The following is a 19,697-nucleotide window of genomic DNA, read 5'->3' on the forward strand; positions in this document are numbered from 1 at the left end:
GTGGAGATTGCAACTGCAATTTTGATAGCTAAAAATAACCACTAAGATACTGTATGTAAAAATCATTTTTCCATGTAAAAAGTGTCCATAGCCTTTAAAAGTTTTAATTTTTTTTTTTTTTTACAAACACTTGAAAATAGAACACAATAGCAAAAAAAGTAACATGAACCTTACCCATGCTACTCCTGTGTCAAGGCTTCCTTGTTCCTCCACCGGTTCTCTATTTGCCCAGCTCTAGAAATTTCTTGCCACCTCAACTTATGACCGTTTCTCTTAATCACTGGCCGGAGTGATGGCACGGTGGTATAAAGACGTCACCACTGTGACCAAGTGATTGTAGTGATCGCATAGTGTCAGCACATCTGAGCCAGGTAGTCAGACACTGGCGGAGCCACTGCGGACAAGTATGGTGGGTATTACACCTTATTTACCATTCACAACTGTTAGTGAAAAATGTTATTGTGCTGGAAAAACTACATTTATCTCGCTAAATTGCATATTTCTGCTCATGGCATGATCCGTTATATATTTTTTTTGTATTTATTTTTTTCAGATTTTAGTTTTTTCTTCCTAAATACGTTTTCCCCAAATGCCATAAATAACTGCAATTACCCAAAAATATAATATTGCCATAATTTCCCTCTGATGCATCATCACTCATGGTGGACTATGTGTTATTATGTTTTCAGCTTGGGAACATTCCCTGAGAGAGAAATGGAATTGCAAGTCCATCTACGTGGTGGGGAAAGCCACTGCTGCCCTGGGTAAGTAGTCACGAGGGCCCGGGCATTACTGAAAATCAGCATCACAAATAAGACATTTGTAGAGCACTGAGTATAAAGCTTTTAGAATTTCTAGGTACTTAAAATGGATCTTAGAAATGTCTACATTGTGAGAATAACTGGACTCTCTTAGCTTTGGGCCTTTGAACATTGGCCAATTTTTCTACCCACTTAGTAATCTCTTACCAACATTGTGATGGTTTTTTTTTTATTAAAATTTCTGATTAATGTCAGTGATCAGCAACCTTATTGCTAATGTTAGGGGTTAATCAATGAAAAATTGTTCTCCTGCAAGAATCCTCATCAGCTGAAATGCATGGAGATATTGTTCAATTCCTCTGCAACCCCACACATTGAAAACATGCGTCATTACTCAGGCACGGACATGCTCATTCCTCCGAAACAACAAATACTTTGTATACAGAGCTCCACTGAGTGAACAGGGGAAAAAGAATGTACAGTCTCAGGGAGGGCAGAGAAAATGTACAGTCTCAGCGAGGGCAGAGAAAATCTACAGGTTCAGGGAAAGCAGAGCTCATTTACAGTCTCAGGGAAGACAGAGATAATCTACAGTCTCAGCGAGGGCAGAGAAATTGTACAGTCTCAGGGAGGGCAGAGAAAATGTACAGTCTCAGGGAGGGCAGAGAAAATGTACAGTCTCAGGGAGGGCAGAGAAAATGTACAGTCTCAGGGAGGGCAGAGAAAATGTACAGTCTCAGGGAGGGCAGAGAAAATGTACAGTCTCAGGGAGGGCAGAGAAAATGTACAGTCTCAGGGAGGGCAGAGAAAATGTACAGTCTCAGGGAGGGCAGAGAAAATGTACAGTCTCAGGGAGGGCAGAGAAAATGTACAGGTTCAGGGAAAGCAGAGATCATTTACAGTCTCAGGGAGAGCAGAGATAATCTACAGTCTCAGGGAAGGCAGAGAAAATCTACAGTAACAGGGAAAGCAGAGGTAATTTACAGTCTCAGGGAGAGCAGAGATAATCTACACTCTCAGGGAAAGCAGAGATAATTACATTCTCAGGAAGAGGCAAGAAAATCTTCAGTCTCAGGGAGGTCAATGAAAACAGGCTGTAGATAAGGAAAGGATAAAAGCACATGAAAAGGAAATACTTGCAGGATTGAAGCTGAGCTAATATATCAGCTGATGAAGCACCCTGCTCTTCATCACTCATGCTAAAAGAGAATTGCATTTTTTTACATTGACAAGACTTATCACGTATCTAAAGGATGATACTGTATGTTTTATGATCACTGTGCTGCCTGGATTCCCACCAATCCCAAGAACGGATGCGCAATATGAATGGAGTGTTAGGGAGCATGTGTGACCACCAGTCCTATGGAACGGTGGTCACACATGCTCACAATGGTTCTATTCACACGGTTCTTATGATGTGTTGGGGAGCTCAGCAGTCAGACTCTGATAATATTATAGATAGGTAATAAATGTTGTTTATAGGACTATTCCTTTAACTTTGAGTGAGAAAATAAGAAGTTTTAGCCTTAATGTCTCCTTAGCCGGCCTTCTTCCCTCTCCTAGAAGATCTATCTGATAATGATCTGCCTCACGGCCTCCGAGCAGTCTTCTAAATATGCCTCGTTCCCACACATATTTTCATCTCTCCCTTTTTCTTGAATTATTGATCGATGCATCCACTCCATCAATTATTAAATAAACGCTTCTTACAAAATTAGAAAATAATAATAATACTGATATTTGGAAACATTAAAGGAGGAGATTTTTTTTAAGGAGCCGAGTGACGGATGTAACCTGTGATTTCCATAATATTTCAGGTACTCGGAGAGGGGATAACAATCTCGTATCATTTTACCTGGATGCTTTATTGTAAATTGGGAGCAATTTGCTTTTAAATTAGAGATAATTTTTTTTTTTTTTTTTTTTTTTCTGGGGCAAGATTTTTTTTATATTTTTCTTATCTTCTTCTGTCCTTGAACCATAGCCTGGCGGAGTTAATTTGTTTTGTAACTACTCTTAACTCTGGCACACAGGCTGTTTTATGTTCCTTTTAAAGACGTGCTATAAAGCTGTCACCTCGGCGCTCTTCTTCAGTCATATTCTACTTCTGTATGTGACTTACAGTGTCGGGGATCTCTACGATGTTCTCTCTCTCTCTCTTCCAATCCTCAGAGCAATACCCGGGCTGCGAGCCAGTGCTGACATTGCAGAGCGGCTCCGTAATAGACAACACAAGTCACAGTTTAGGAAGGCTGAAGGCTGCTGTACTTCTGACATTTAAACATTTTCTTGCGCAGCTACTAAGAACACGGAGGCTCGCCGCCAAATTACCGGCATGATGTTTCTACTGCAACGCTTCTTACTTTGATTTTCTTGTGTATTTTTTTTTCTTATTCTTTTTTTTTTTTCCATGTGTATCCAGAATGCCGATGCACATCAAAAATCCCGCTGAAGTCAGCAATGCCAAGTCAAGGGCAGAACAACCCAGCTACCCAGTTGTTTTAAGGAGGAAAACACACACAATGGTTTTGTGTAGAGGTGCAAAAGGACTTTCATAAAAAGTCATGAAGGCTTTATTGTACTTCCTTTTGCCTCCGATTTAAAAGATACCGTGGGTGAAATAAGTATTGAACACGTCACCAATTTTCGAAGTAAATATAATTTTAACGGTGCTATTGACATGAAATTCTCACCAGATGTCTGTAATGACCCATCCAATCCACACAGGCAAATACATCAAGTCATAGATGTCCATAAATTCTGTGTAATAATGAGAAATGACACAGGGAAAAAGTATTGAGCACGATTACTGAAATTTATGTAATGCTTGATACAAAAGCCATTGCTGGTGATGACAACTTCAGGATGCCTCCTGTATGGAGAAACTAGTCGCATGCATTGCTCCGGTGTGATTTCGGCCCATTCTTCCACACAAACACTTTTCACATCTTGAAAGTCATGTGGGCTCCTTCTATGAACTCTGAGCTTTAGTTCGTTCCATACATTTACCATTGGCTTCAGGGCAGGTGATCGGCTCAGCCATTTAGCAGCTTTATTGTCTTTTTCTGAAACCAATTGAGAGTTCCCTTGGCTGTGTGTTTGCCATCATTGTCTTGCTGAATTTTCCACTCTTGTTTCATCTTCATCATCTGCTAGATGGCAGCAGTTTTTTTTGTCAAGAATGGCTCAGTACATTTGTCCATTCATTCTTCCATAAATTACATGAAGTTGTCCAGTGCCATATGCCGATTAACAGCCCCACACCATTATGTCCCACCTCCAAACTTCACCATTAGTATGGTGTTTTTGGGGTGATATGCAGTGCCTATTGGCTTCCAAACATGATGTGTATTATGGCATCCAAATAGTTCAATTTTGGTCTCACCTGACCAGACTATATTCTCCTAGTATTTCTAAGGCTGTGTGCCCACATTGCATTTTTTAAGCGTTCTTGCCGCTTTTTTTCCGCAGTGGAAACGCTTAAAAGCGCTAACAAAACCTATCCCATGCAATCCAATGGGATTCCGCACTTGCTGTGCCCATGCTGTGGATTTAACCGTTGTAGAAACGCATCGCGGTAAAATCCACAGCATGTCCATTAATTTTGCGGAATCGTGGCAATTCTGCAGCCATAGGATTGCATTGAAACGCTCACTTTACGCATGTGGCTATGCCCACTGTGCGTAAAGTGAGCGCTTCATGTGCGGGGGATACCCAGGGTCTGAAGGAGAGGAGACTCTCCTCCATACCCTGGGTACCATATCCCTGTAAAAAATAGAATAAAAATAAAAATTAGTGATATACTCACCTTCTGATGGCCCCCAGAATCCTCCCGCCGCTCAACCACGCTGCCAGCACCTTACGGTCCCAGGGATGCATTGCGCGAATAACCCCAGTTGACGTTACGGTTGCGTGACCGCTACGTCATCTGAGATGATTCTCGCAATGCATCCCTGGGAACGGAGCTTGGCAGCAGCGTCGCTGAGAGGCAGGAGAGCTCCGGGGGCCATCAGAAGGTGAGTCTATCACTTTTTAATTTTTTTTACATCCTATCTTTTACTACCGTATTGATGCTGCATAGGCAGCATCAGTAGTAAAAAGTTGGTCACACTTGTCGAGCGCTGTGCTTGACAAGTGTGACCAACCTGTCGATCACCTTTCCAAGCGATGCTACAAATCGCTTGGAAAGCGCAAGCATTCCACAAGCTAAAAACACTTGCAAAATGCTTGTGTTTTGTGGAAAAACGCATGCGAATTCCGCATGCATTTTACCCGAGGCATGGTCTTGCGGAAATGCTGCAGACATTTCCGCAGCATTTCGGCAACGTGGGCACATAGCCTAAGTCTTGCATTGTGAGTGTGCATGCGGGCCATGGAGGTTTTGTGGTGAGCGTGCATACAGGCCATGGAGGTTGAGTTCTTTACTTACAGTTTTCTTTGAAACAATTGTGCCTTCTGATTCCAAGTCTTTCTGTAGCTCTCCACATGTGGTCCTTGGCTCTTGGATAGCCAATTTGTCATGATCCAGGCTGGATCTGACAAGTTAAATGGACAAATTGAACTTTTTTTCCTTTGGCTGGGTGCCAAAGTGGTGTGATCGCCCCCCGGTGGCCATTAGAATTATTGCACAGTGATGTCGTTCATTCTAAGTTGCCCCGTTAGTGGTGAGGGATATCGCACTTTAGTTCTTTGGTTTAATGTGCACGTATTACAAATCAGGTGTGAGGCTCTATAAAAGTTTCAAGTGTGTTTGATGATCATTGGTGATATTGATAGTTCATCATTTGGGAAGCAAGCCTGGGTGATGAAGGAGCTGAATGAGAGTCCTGGGCAGCCCAGCCAGAGGGATTGGTGGAGTCCAACAGTGTAGTCTGCAAGAAGGGCTTGCATGGCGTGGTGGAGTCGCAGTTTATGGTGTCAGCAGGAGGTGCTTGCATGGCTTGGTGGAGTGGCGACTATGGTGAGAGTTGCACTCAGCATGCTGGACTTGGTTGCTGAAAACTGGACTCAAGCATGCTGGACTTATTGGCAGAAAAGTTGGACTCGCGCATGCTGGACTTTTTGGCAGAAGCTGGACTCATCTTTGGGACTCTGTCTACTGGGCAGCTGCAACTGGTGGTGGACTCTGCTCCAAGGCTGCACTAGGGTGATGGATCCGGTTATGGTGATGGATCCGGTTGAAGGAGAAGATGCACGCAGGTGGTGGGCTCTGTTGCGGGGAGCATAAGCAACAGAGCAAAGCTAAGTGGTGTCCCCCTGTATTGTCATTTTTCCTTATGTGTGTTTAGTGCAGTGCTGGGATTAGTTTCCACACCGACCAATTCCCTAGTGAGGGTTTAGGTGCAGGGCGAGTCAGGGTTTTAAGGTACGCGTGCGGAACCGGCATAGGGAACCTTAGGAGTGCAGGGACTCTGGCTCAGGGGAGTGCAGGAGGTCTCCACTTCCCCGTTTCCCTATCGTAGGGCCCTCCATTGTTAATGTTACCCAGGTTTCCCTTTATTATTTAAATTCGCCCCACTGGAGGCGGTGTATCCAGGGTCACAAGTGTCATATGGGTTCGCCTTGCGGTACTCGCTGCGTCCAGACACACGTGACCATGACACAATTCTTTTCACTGCAATGATTGCCTGAAATTTTGTGAGGAGCACCGAGTTGTGGCCGGTTTATGGTGCTCACTAGAACCTTCAGTAGTTTTAGGTTAGAAATTATTCTGTAAAAAATGCCATCAGTATGTTTTGCAACAATAAGGTTGTGAAGGTCTTGAGACAGCTTACTGGTTTCAACCATCATGAGATGTTACTTGAGTGTGCACCTTGGTAATGAGACACCTTCTTATGTGCCATCAGTTGAACCAGCTGATATTATTTTTCATTAAGTGGCAGGATTGCTTTCTAATTACTGATAGATTTCAGTTGATGAATATACCAGGAAAGATCTTCGAACAAATTATTAAACAACATGTATGTAAGTACCTGGATAAGAAACAAGTGATTAAACAGAGTCGGCATGGGTTTGTAACTAATAAGTCATGTCAGACTAACTTAATTTCCTTCTATGATAGAATCACTGATTGGGTGGATCAGGGAAATGCTGTAGATATAGTATATCCTGACTTCAGCAAAGCATTTGACAAAGTCATTTTTACAATAAGGATTGAGTGAGATACTAAGTATGGAATGGACAAGGCAACTGTTAGGTGGATTCATAACTGGCTTAGTGATCGGACCCAAAGAGTGGTCGCAAATGGCTGCACATCCAGTTAGAAGAATGTCTCAAGTGGGGTACCACAGGGCTCTGTCCTGGGCCCTGTATTGTTCAACATCTTTTTCAACAATTTAGATGAAGGAATTGAGGGTACACTGATTAAATTTGCTAATGACACAAAGCTAGGAGGGATAGCTAATACTAGAGAAGAGAGAGAGGATTCAAAAAGATATAAATAAACTGGAGCAGTGGGTAGCAACTAACAGAATGGTTTTTAACAGGGAAAAATGCAAAGTACTACATCTGGGCAATAAAAATGAAAAAAGCATATTCAGAATGGGAGGAATATGGCTAAGCAACATCACATGTGAAAAAGACTTGGGTATACTAATAGATCACAGACTGAATATGAGTCAACAGTGTGATGCAGCAGCAAAAAAGGCAAATGCAATTCTAGGATGTATTAACAGAAGCATACAGTCTAGATCACCTGAAGTCATTATTGCCCTCTACTCCTCTTTGGTTAGACCTCATCTGGAATACTGTGTCCAGTTTTGGGCACCACATTTTAAAAAAGACATCAACAAACTGGAGCAAGTTCAGAAAAGAGCGACCACAATGGTGACCGTTCTGCAAACCCTGTGTTATGAGGAAAGGTTGCAGGATTTGGGAATGTTTAGCTTGCAAAAGAGAAGACTGAGAGGAGACTTAATAGCTGTCTACAAATATCTAAAGGGCTGTCACATTGTAGAAGGATCAACTTTATTCTCATTTGCACAAGGGAAGACTAGAAGCAATGGGATGAAACTGAATGGGAGGAGACACAGATTAGATATTAGAAAAAACTTTTTGACAGTGAGGGTGATCAACGAGTGGAACAGGCTGCCACGAGAAGTGGTGAGTTCTCCTTCAATGGAAGTCTTCAAACAGAGGCTGGACAGACATCTGTCTGGGATGATTTAGCGAATCCTGCATTGAGCAGGGGGTTGGACCAGATGACCCAGGAGGTCCCTTCCAACTCTACAATTCTATGTGAGGATTTTCCATGGTTCTTTGCACTTCTTCATGTGTTCAATACTTTTTTCCATGTGTCATTTCTCATTATTACACATATCTTAATTTATGGACATCTATGGTTTAATTTCTCTGCCTGTGTGGATTGGATGGGTTGTTACCGACATTTGGTGAGAAATTCATCTGAATAGCACCTTTTAGAAATATATTTACTTTGAAAATTGGTGAGATGTTCAATACTTATTTTACCCTCTGTAATTAAAGGTTGTGTACCAAGTTAATAAGCCGTTAGGAATGGGGATAACTTATTGATCGCTGGGGGAGTCCGACCACTGTGAGAACCACCAGTCCCGAAGTGCCACATCTGAATGGAACAGAGGTCGAGCATGTGCTCCATTTAAACTCTCAGGCATTGCTGAAGATAGCCCGTTACAGGCCTTGGCCGTCTGTTGCAGAGCCCCATCTCCTAACAACTTATCCTCTATCAATGGAATAACTTATTAAATTGGAACAAACTTTTATGGAGTATTCAAGACTACAAACTTATCCTCTATCCGCCTGGTGTAAATATTGGTGTAGCTCCCACCAATGTGGCCCTAACCAATCTCCATAATGCTGGCGTAAAAAAATGTGGCAAGGAGGAGCTGGAAAGAGCGCCCAGTTGTGCATTTGCTCCGTTTTGAATTTGCTCCACTTCGTTTGGCCATCCTCATCAGTCCCACGGCTTTTAATTAGGCAGCAGGTACGACCAGATATACTATGTGGCTCATCTTCAACACGGTAATATGGCCAGGGGTGCACAGTGGGCAGCTTTACCAGCAGTGAGAACCACACCGATCTAACAATTATACCCAATCCAGTGGATGGATGAGCCATTCTGTAAACCGAAATACCCTTTTTAAATTATTTTTGCAAAATTTCTGACAAACCCAGCAGAAAAACTTTTTTTTTTTTCATAGTCCTTCAACTCTCGTGTAATTGGAGATATTACCCCCTAAAAGTATTTTGGACATACCGCAATTGTCAGAGCATTTACACCAGTACATATAGGTGAGTCCACTCCGTGGTAAGGGGCCGTACAACCTCCTTGCTTTGCCTTGTGTATGTGTCCTAAGGACTTTATTGTGCATAAGAAGTTGTTCAACATCCATCTTCATATTAAGAAAAAAATAATAATCTTGACGACGTCCATTTTTCTGGCATTTTCCTTTTTGAAGACACGATACTATACAAAACAAGTCAATGGGAAAGCTCAAAAGATGCCCAGAAATCTTTTTGATCATTTTTTTTTTTTTTAGCGTTTTTGCTTAAAAAACCACTGGTGGTTTCTCGACGTAAAAAAAAAACAAAGTCCACAAAATACCAGAAAAAAAGATACCCCAGGAATGCTAAAAAAAAATTAAAAACAGTCAAAATCGTAGAAAAAGTGCCCAGAAACAAACCTAAACATACTAAAGAATTAGTGTTACAGCATTACAATTGATAGCGCTGGTGCAGCAGTGGGATCCAGTTGGAAAATTGGACGCCATAGTGGCAAAAAGGTGATGGGAAGAGCAGATCCGGAACCACAGGAAGCTGAGTGGAAGCTTCGGCAATGGGTGCAGCTGAGTTATTATTGAAAAGGAAGCAGAGTAAAGTCTGCGATGTGGAATCGTGGTAGCCAAGCTGCATTGCATAGAAAGTTCAGAGGCTGAGGTGGTTCATTGAAGTAGCAGAGTTAATCAACCAGAGTAGCAGAGCTGAGTTGAACATGAGGTTCAAAAGCTGAGCTGGTCCAGCAATATAGCTGTCAGGACACTGCTGTCTGGTGACCCAGGACCAGGGGCTCCTTCCCTGTCCCTAACACTAGGGGGCGCCCTAGCTCGCCCTATTCCCGGGATACTTCTGAAGGTGAAGATGCCGGGGCCTCCACCCTTTCCTTATCTCCTGAGTTAACCCTGTCCTCTTCCCCCACCCAGTGAAGGGCGCTATTGTACTCCGCAGTACACAAACCCCCACAAACATGGCTACACAAACAAGGGTTAACAGAAAACTCCAGGCATACAAAATATTCACTCACATATGACAGAGGAATGCACCGAGCCGTGGAGGATGGGGAATAAACAAAAGTAGAGAAGGGAAGGGAATTACCACACTTACAAACCATGCAACAGTCACAGATAACTCCTCCAGCACTCCTTCTCATATGAGCACCTCTTCCTCCTGAAGCCATGCAGCAAATGCTAGCTCTGACATGGATTTGCATCAGAGCCCAGATTATAAAGGAGAAGGGAGTGGCTAACCGGCCACTAGCCCTGTTCTGCCAAAAGGGATAAACACTATGAAAATGAAGTAGAAATGCTTCTTCTCAGCGCCGGAGTAGGAGCAATCAGACGCTGTGGTTTTCTGGCGCCACACTGTCGCGATACCCCCACGACAATAGAGCTGACTTAGCAATGTAGCAAAGCTGAATTTGCAACAGACTTCGTAGCAGAACCAATTCTATGGACAAAACGTAATACCTATGCTGAGTTAGAAATGGTTCCAAAAGTCCTTGGTCCAACCCCCTGAGTCATGTATGGCTTAGGTGAGTGCCATGACCATCTGACTCATTGAGGAACACAAGGACCCGGTGGCAGGAGAACGAAAACGCAGAGCCCGGCACTCGATCCATGAGAGGTGAGTAATAGTTACAGGATAATATACCCTTTGGCTGCCTTATTTTCCTGGTGGATCGAGAAGGCAAAACGTGCACCTGCTGCGGTCATAATCGCGATACGGCACAATGAAAGACTTACGATAGCTTCTCAAATTTTCTCAGTCTAATTTTTTAAACCCAAAAACGAGCTTTTAATCGAAGTCACCTTCTGCACTTTTGCTTCTTTTTAAATTTTGGAATGTTTTGTTTTTATAGACAAATTTGTTGACCGGTTCACTTCCTAAACACCATCTTGTCCACCTATAATAGGGAAGCCTTGATATATGTTGTCATTACACGCTCCTCCAATGAATGTTTAATACCATCATTAGTTTCCAGCGTGAATTTCTGTAAATGAAACGTGAATTGCCTTCCCCGAGAGATCTGGTTAGTGTAATTTTTGACCCTCTGAAACGTTGTTTAATCGCCTGGTAATTAGAATATCTTGAATATTTAATTGGATAGCCATTGCGATAAGATGCTGTAACTCCTGCGAGGCCGAAGGTTGTCACGTACCCGGAGCAATAGATTTCGGAATCGAAGACCGGGTAGTTTATGAGGCTTATATCTCACCTGGTTTAATGTTTTATTCCTCTCGGTCCATATTAATTAACTCATAATGGATGTTGTCTTCTAGTTGACGATCTTGGCCTTTCTTCAGAAGGGGAAGCATCTGGTAATGCGGAGAAGCTTGCTGACCTCATATGCTCAAGTAAGTGTATCTACGTACTAAACACAACTTTTTTTTGGGTGGATGCAAGCATTGAATGAGCAGAACTGTGGTGCTCACTTCAGCCTTGCAACCATCTTCACTGCAGGATGCAATGACCTCCGAATTTACCTCTTGTCAATTCTTTTCAGCTTCTTAAAACATTGACATTTTATTAGCCAATCAAAGTCTTTTATTTAAAAGACAGTTATCACTTATCGTGTGGATGATTGATTGCTGGAGATCCCACCCTTTCCTCCATTCTTTCTCTCTACACATTTTGCCAAAGTTCAGTCCTTTTTTTTTTAATTTATTTTTTTCAGAGCAGGTCGCTTACTCTGCCCCCATCCTGTTTCCATGCGGCTCCTTGAAAAGGGAAGTTCTTCCCAAAAAACTTCAGGAGGAAAGTGAGTATCTGCAAAATGTCATTCTCCTTATTTTTGGGGGAAAAAAAAAGGATGTCAGCGGTATAACAGTCGCAAGAAATAGAAAGTTGTACAATTTATCAAAAAGATTTATGTCTCGGTTCCTTTGTTTAAGTTCTTTGCTTTCAGTCATTGAATAGGAACCGTCATTTTGTTTCCTTGCAGTGGATAAAAATCTGTCTCGGTCATGTAAAAACAAGACATGGCGCTGGTAACCGTACTGTAACGAGCCGCACTCCTGCGTGCCAGCACACATGGTGTGAGCGGTGGAGAGTCCCATACACAGATCTTGCCCGGGATTAGTTTGGGTGATTTTGTGGAGATATGTACATGTAGACATGGGGAAAAGCGATATGTATGAACACCCGTTTCGAGGTGGTAATGTGCAGCTCACATTTTTAGCTACTGTCGTGATCTTTTTATATCATTTTTTTTTTTTTTTTTTTTTTTTTTACAAAGCTTTACACTTTGCTGCAAAATGGCAACGTTGTAAATTATTGGGTGACGTTTTCTTAGTGTGTAAAGAAAAATAGGTATCATATTCCCTAAAGGGGTTGTCCAGCTGATAAAATTGATCTTTGTAAGGGCTCATATTGATGTAAAAGAAGCGAAACGTTACTCGCCCGCACCGATTCCCCGCAGCTCTCATTCTGGACGCTTACCCAGTCCCCGCAGGTCTGTACTTCCAGTCTCATTCCAAAAATGGCAAGAAATACCCACTGAACCAATCATCGGCGGCCACTGCCATTACCGTTGTGTCTAGCTATGATCAGTAAGTAAAGGCCCCCATACATATTAGTGATCGTTCAGCCAACAGTAAACTCAACCGATCACTCGGCTCGGATGAGCGCTCTGGTATCCTCCATTAGAGAGTCGCTGCCAGACTCAACGGGCCACGTCTTGTCTCCTGATAAAAAAATATCCGCATTGAAATTCTAATAGCCCGATTTTTGTGACCCCCTCCCCTGTCGTCATCTGTCAAGGACCAGTCGGGAGCCCCCCCCCATACACATTAGATTGTTGGCTGGATCGGTCTAATTTGTTTGCGAGAGATTTAATTTTGTACTTATTATTTATTACTATTTATTAGTAATAAAACTTTAACTACTTTTTTTTTTACTTATTTACTTTATCTGCTGGAAGACCCCCTTAGGGTCTCTCTCACTTTCCGGTGAGTAGTGAAGCCTTTCCTATCCGGCTACAAACACTTTATTGTATTCTGAAAATCTCCGTAAAGCCACCAGTACGCGGCATAACACGAGTGCAGCCGACACTTCCATGGTGTGAAATTGCTGGTGTAGGTCTTTGTAATATCCCGGTCTGTTTTATAGAAATACATTTCTATTTTCTAATTACAGATGTACCTCTGGAGAGCATTACTGTTTATCAGACGGCCCAGCATCCCGATATACGATCCTCTCTGACAGATTATTTCACCAAGGTATTCATGTTAACGGCGCAGCGTTACAAGGCCTAATAAATGTTCCAGTTATACTTCCTCATAAACAATACATATATATATATATATATATACACCACTGCTGTGCTTTGTGAGTCTCTGCATTTTACACCTCAGCTTTGTCAATGCTTCTTTGGTAACTCGTGGTTTATTTCTTTTATTGATAGTTGCTGAATTCTCTTACGTTTCATCAGAAGGCCTCTAACGATTACTTGGAGGCACATAATGTAAACTCTCGCTTTATTATTCCAAAATAATTCCTGCTGAGGGACAACTACTGTCTGCAAACTGCTAAAATATTTAAAAGGCGTTATCTGCTTTTGAAAATTCCTTTATTTTTTTCCTTCTTTGGGCTACCGGGAGAAAATGAACTTATTACCTACCGAAAGCCGCCGGCTTTCAGTCATGGGGGTGTGCACGAGTGACAACTTTCACTGCTCACTATGCTGTGTAACGGCTGTAAGCACGGTCCGGCACTCTGATTGACAGCTGGCTCTGCGGCATATCTGTGCAGAGTGAGCTGTCAGTCAAAGTCCCAGGGCGAGCTTGCAGCCTCTAAATAGGATAAGGAGCGGTGACTGAAATCACCGCATGACTGAAATCCGGCGGGCCTCTGAAGGAAATAAGCTTTTCTACCGGTAGCCAGCTGCATTTTCAGTAAACATTGTAACTCTGCTCACCTGCAGATTAACCCTTTATCTTCCGGTAAGTAGCATTTTAGGGGGTGACAGGTTACAATACCTATGGGAGCAGCAGGAATAAAAGAACATAAACTGGGCACTTCTGACCTGGTGACAGCTCGTCTTTGTTCTTTAACTAGACTGCTTTATATACACATTTAGCTTTTTCCCTCCCTCCACATGCATGCGGCAGTCATTTCCTTACAGTACACCTGAGTCAATATGAGCCGTCCAAACGTCAGCAATTTACTAAGCGGAAGAATCAAGGCTTTTATACAAGGATTAAGGTTAGGTTCAGGATTATCAGAAGGGACATGGCTGACCTGACCTATTGCTGACATTATTGAGTTCACGTCTCGCAGGATTGCGCGCCATGATGCAAGTTTCTCAACCTTTTGAGATACAGGTAAAAGACACATGTATTGCAGTCACATAGCTGCTTGTAGGACGGATGGCCTATGGTAGGCTAATAGATCTGGAACCCTTAGTCCAATTCCACGGTTACAAGTTTTGGAGGACCACCCAAAGTGTTTTGAGTTTCTATTTTTTTTTCAGTATTATTTATTTTTGTGTGTGTTTAGTTTCTTCTCCATTTACTTTTTAAAGATTGTGGCACAAACGATTCCTGAGTACAACACTCCGCTATCTCCTTCACTCCTCTACACTATGGATAGAGAGGAGGCGCAAACGCTCGACCCCCACTGTATTGAGGCTGGGAATTGGGGACCCTTATGATCAGTGGGGGTCACAGTATTCGGAATACCCCTATAAATCAGCAACGTTTATTATCTAGTGATAATATATATTAAAACATTTAAAAAAAAAAAAAAAAGAAACACGGTCTACATAGGTGGGTCCAAAAATTATCCTGAGAGGATATAAGCCAGGAAAAGTACTCCAGTATGAAAAGCAAAAAGGTGGTGGCAGCACCCCAAGGATAAAGGTGAGTCTTTGTTCACCTGTAATACAACTTAATAAAGCCTTGGGAAAGCCAAAATGTTGCATCCTAGATAGAAATGAGTGACTAGATTTGCAGGATCCTGCCTCCGTCCGGGAGCGCTGCGGACCACCTCCTACGTGTTGGAATCCCCAGCGCAACGTCATCCTGCTACGTTACGCACACATGACGTCCGCCTGGTCTACTGATCGAGCACAGGCCCCAGGGTTCCCTAGAGTAGGAGGAGGTTCCTGTCTAGCATGCGCGGACCACTGATATGTACCCCCTGGTCCAGGGTCTGAGTCATCTCTAATTCTGGCTGAATAAATACATACACGGTTTTCACCTTCTATCCTTGGAGAGCTGCCTCCATAGTGTTGCATTGAAGTGACAATATAATATATTTTCCCTACTGGGATTCATTCAACAGTGGACGTCCAGCGATAACCAAGCGAGGACCCTCGTCACGGTGTTTACAGACGTCTTTCTAATCCATTGGTTCCAGGCAAGATTATAATGTAACCCCTACTAAACTCCCTCTCTTTAGGAAGGTATCCCTGGAAGCATTGTGTTTTTCAGCCCGTCGGGAGTGAAATTTTGTCTCAAACTTGTCCAGCAGCTATCAAATGATCGAGTAAATCAAATTAAGGTAAAAACCAATCCTATAGATACAAATCTATAGATACAAATATGCAACATCCATATAAAGCATAAAAATCCCTGTAACTCTGCTTATTCTGTCCTAGTTTGCTGCAATTGGTCCAACGACATCCGAGGCAATGGTGGCGGGAGGCCTAGCTGTTAGCTGCACCGCACGAAACCCCACACCCCAGGACCTGGCGGATGGACTAAAGCGCTGTCTGACCCCATAAAATGCATTCTGGACGGTCCGATATTCACAGGACATGAATCTAATGATGATTATACTTCCATTTACTGGAAAAATATCTATTTACTTAAACATATGGAAAATATAATTTTTGTCTTGGTTATAGGATTTTTCGATGTACACATCATAATAAAGTAATAGACGTAGGGAGAGGATCTGATGATGATGAGGCTACTGTACAGTCTATGATTTGTATATTGCACATATTAAATGACCTCATTAGGCTTTTCTTCTGACCCCCTAACCTAAAGGCTGTCCTTATAAGAGATTAATGTGAAATGTGAGAAAATAAAAAATATTTATTTTTTAAAATGTTTTTTTCTGTGTGTGTATCATATACTGCAAAGATAAATCAATAGTGTGAGCCAATATCCAAATCTTTGTGCTATATCTAATCATAAAAATATGCTTATTTCTCCACTTGTGAACCACTTCTCATTTTTTCTGCCTCTTGAACATTGATTCAGATTAATGCTGCCTATTAAAGTCTATGGAGAAGGAAAAGGAGTCAAAAAAGACTGTACTGCTGCTTTCTACCAGGTGCTGGATTCACATCTACATCATAGAGTACAGCTGTATCATTTGTTCCATGCTGCTGCAGCTTCTGAAGATTTTGCCTGCCTCCTGAACCCATCAAAATGAGATATGATCAAGACCAGATGGACTGAGGGTTTAGATTAATGCTGCTTGTTAAAGTCTATGGAGAATAAAAAGGCAAGGAAGAGTCAAAGGACCTGGGCTGCTGCTTTCTAGTAGTTGTTTCTCACCCGAGTTCTGGGTTCACATCTACACTACAAAGTACTGCTTTATCGTGTCCTTCATGAAGCTGCTGCAACTTCTGAAGATGTGCTACACGGGGACAGGAGAGTAGGAATCCCTCATGTCTGTGTATGAGAGATATGAAACAAATCATTTTTTTTTTTTTTTTTTTTTTTTGTTCTCTCTTTTTGAGTAATTTTTGGTAAAGCCCTCCTCTCTTGCATCATACTTTGCTTCGTTGTCATTTTAATTTCCCAACTGAAATTTCTCAAGAAATATGCTATGTGAACCCAGAGATGAGTCAAAGTGAATCTGTCACCGTTTTTATTGCTGTTTCATCTGTCAGCAACCTAAAATAGGGGCAGAGAACCTGATTCTAATGCTGGGTCACTTACTGGGCTTCTTGCTGTAGTTTTGATAAAAATCACTGTTTTATTTGCTAGTTATCTCCATGTTCTGCCTCTCTATTGCCGAGTCTGCCAAAAACATCTGGGAAAACCCCAAAACCTGCCCGCAACGGCGAACATAAAAAAAAAAAAACAGGCAAACTCCTAAAATAGAATTTAAAGGTGCAAATTAAAATAAGAATTTGGAGCGAATGAAAAACAATCCGAAAAACCAAAGGTTAAACAAAAAGCAAGTGCAAATGAAATAATGACGCAGATCCTATGTTTTTTCTTTTCTTTTTCTAGATGGAAACCAGGCATTTTTGAGCTGCTTGTTGTATGTGAAGAATGTGCAGGTGGATGGTGCAGGCTGTTTGCCATCACCTGATTTCTGTACAAACCTGTGCAAACTGAGCAACAGGAAACAACTTTTACTCCTCCATCATGTAAAGTGTGCCGGGCAAACACATGGCAGGAGGTCACTTTCTATGTAATTTACACATCCCTGTCCATTCTATAGAGGATGATGGAGCATTAGTCCCCCCTATACTAATCTGTGCCATGCTGGGGTCACCAGTGCTCTATTAAAGAGGAATTCTTAGATGTCATTGATTCCCCTTTAAATGGAAATCTGCATGATACATATAAGTATTTCCATTGCCGACCTTCCCTAAAATCCGGACCCATATTTAGGGCCATTTTTCCTTCCTGTGCGCTGCCATATCATGCCCATTGGCCTTCAGTTTTGTCCTATCGCTTTTCTTCTTCTTCCAGCCCTAGCCTTTGCCTATATGTAGTTACTGATGCTGAGATGTTGCTCTGACCTGGGAGTTATCCACCTTTTTTGGGATTTTATTTTCTTAACTTAAATGCATGTATTTGGGTCTAAAAATCATTTTGACAATTGGGTTTCATTAGAAATTTTGTACCGTTTGGCTTTTACAGGCTCCTTTTTTTTGTTTGTTTCTCTACACATATAACTTTAATGTGGTCTGTGGTCATAAATCAGATGAGAGGAGCTCAGAAAAAGATCTTACAATCTCCCCGTCAGACTCGTTATAGAGGGCTGACTGACAGATTCTCAGTTAACTCCTTTTACAGTCAGAGCAACACAGAGGTACAAAAGGCAACATTTTTATTGAAATAATTGCAAAAATTATTTTTAGTCCCAATTACATGCACTTACATAAAAAAAAAATTGTCTACAAAGGCAAACAACCCCTTAAAGTCCTGTGCCAGCCATTCAGATGCTCATCATAGAGTGCCCACTGCCATGTAATGACATTAAAGGGATCTTTTTTTTTTTTTACATGTGTACTTAGCGGTATGGTTGTAAAGGAGCTGGCACCACGGTAAAAATGACACCACTTTTGTAGAGATCCGATGTGTCAGTCATGAGAAATTTAAAGTAAAAACTATATGCAAATCAGAGTGGACGTGCACTGGGGGGCGTGTCAGTGCACTAGGAAAGAGCACTGCACGCCCCCTGTGCACTTCAATCCTAATTTGCATATTATTTTTATGCTGGATTTCTGGAGATGGGCAAATGGGATCTCTACAATAATGGTATCATTTTTCTTGGAGAAGAAGCACATACACAGTCGAACCACCACTTCTGTACGTAAGTACATGCAAACGGGTTCCCTTTAAATATCGTGCAGTCGATAGAAAAAAAAAACGATATTTTAAAGGACACAATCGCCACCTTGTCCATTTACTTTCCATAAAATTATCGCTCTAGTTCTGTTTTTTTTTTTTTAAATTTGTGATTATGTTGGATAATAAATCTCCAGAAAAGACATAATTACAGCGACACCAATTTTTTTCCATACGAAAAAAAAAAATAATAATGTGAAAATGCTCCCAATCCAGACGTTACATAAAAACCCAATTTACGGTCTCTCCAGTTTATTTACCTAGTAAATCTCCTTTTGCCGCCCCGGTATAAAGCTCTTTATTTTTAGGCATTTTCAGAGTAAAATGGATTTGTTTGTGATTACCGCCAAGAGGATAATGAAGGGTAATCTAGTCTTCGAGTAGCATTAGTCTTTTGTGCCAAGCTGAGATTATTACAAAAAATCCACTAAATTGTCCTCGTGTATTGAATCGCCTATTGTCCGCTAAATATAAAAAAAAATATATATAGCGGTATTAGTCGGCGTGTCCTTGTGTTTGTGACGGCGATATTGCCAACTCTACAGCTCCTAGGGGGTTGACGATTCAGATTCTCTGAAGAGCATCTGTCAGCACAAAACGACTGTTCAAACCAAGCCCAGGAGCTTGGTGCACCCTTGGTGTGGCCGAGCAGTTCAGCGCACCTTCCCATCTACTTTTCTTGCCTCTATCTTCTTCCTTGATTGACACCTTTGGCTTTACAGGAACCATAGAAGGGCAAAGATATATGGAAAACAAATAGGTGGGAAGGGGAGCTCTTGTGCTTTGTTTGAACAGTTGTTGTGTGCTGACAGACTCATGCATATCGCTGTATTAGGACTCCGCGCTTTTGCGTTACAGTACAGAGCCATAATACCTTTCCCACAGAAGTGTATGAGGGTTTACTGTATGTATAAAACCAACAGAAAATATGGAGGCACAATATTCTTTAGTATGGAGACTTTGGGGACTGTGCGTTGCCATACAGTATCCATGCACACCGCTGTGATCTGTGCAGCAAAAAAAGGAGTTTTCCACCTGACTTAAACACAAACCAGAGTAAGGTAAAATAATAAAGAACATCCACTGTACTAATCCCCCATTAACTTTTCTTCCAAGGCTGCCTATAAACTGTCGACTCCCT

General features: G+C 41.9%; 1 protein-coding gene across 2 annotated transcripts in view; it reads left to right on the forward strand.

Moving 5' to 3' along the window:
* UROS (uroporphyrinogen III synthase) overlaps positions 1-16,067 on the forward strand; it is a 36,793-nt gene extending 20,726 nt beyond the window's left edge. For both annotated transcript variants that reach the window (XM_073552775.1, XM_073552774.1), the window contains exons 5-10: positions 690-764; positions 11,294-11,368; positions 11,689-11,772; positions 13,149-13,231; positions 15,414-15,515; positions 15,613-16,067. In XM_073552775.1, the coding sequence (XP_073408876.1) occupies positions 690-764; positions 11,294-11,368; positions 11,689-11,772; positions 13,149-13,231; positions 15,414-15,515; positions 15,613-15,738 (545 nt within the window). In that variant the 3' untranslated portion in view covers positions 15,739-16,067. The remainder of the gene's footprint in view (positions 1-689; positions 765-11,293; positions 11,369-11,688; positions 11,773-13,148; positions 13,232-15,413; positions 15,516-15,612) is intronic.
* The last annotated feature ends 3,630 nt before the right edge of the window (positions 16,068-19,697 follow it).

This window comes from Dendrobates tinctorius, unplaced genomic scaffold (assembly GCF_039654945.1).
Source record: "Dendrobates tinctorius isolate UK_male_01 unplaced genomic scaffold, ASM3965494v1 ptg000196l, whole genome shotgun sequence".
NCBI lineage: Eukaryota > Metazoa > Chordata > Amphibia > Anura > Dendrobatidae > Dendrobates > Dendrobates tinctorius.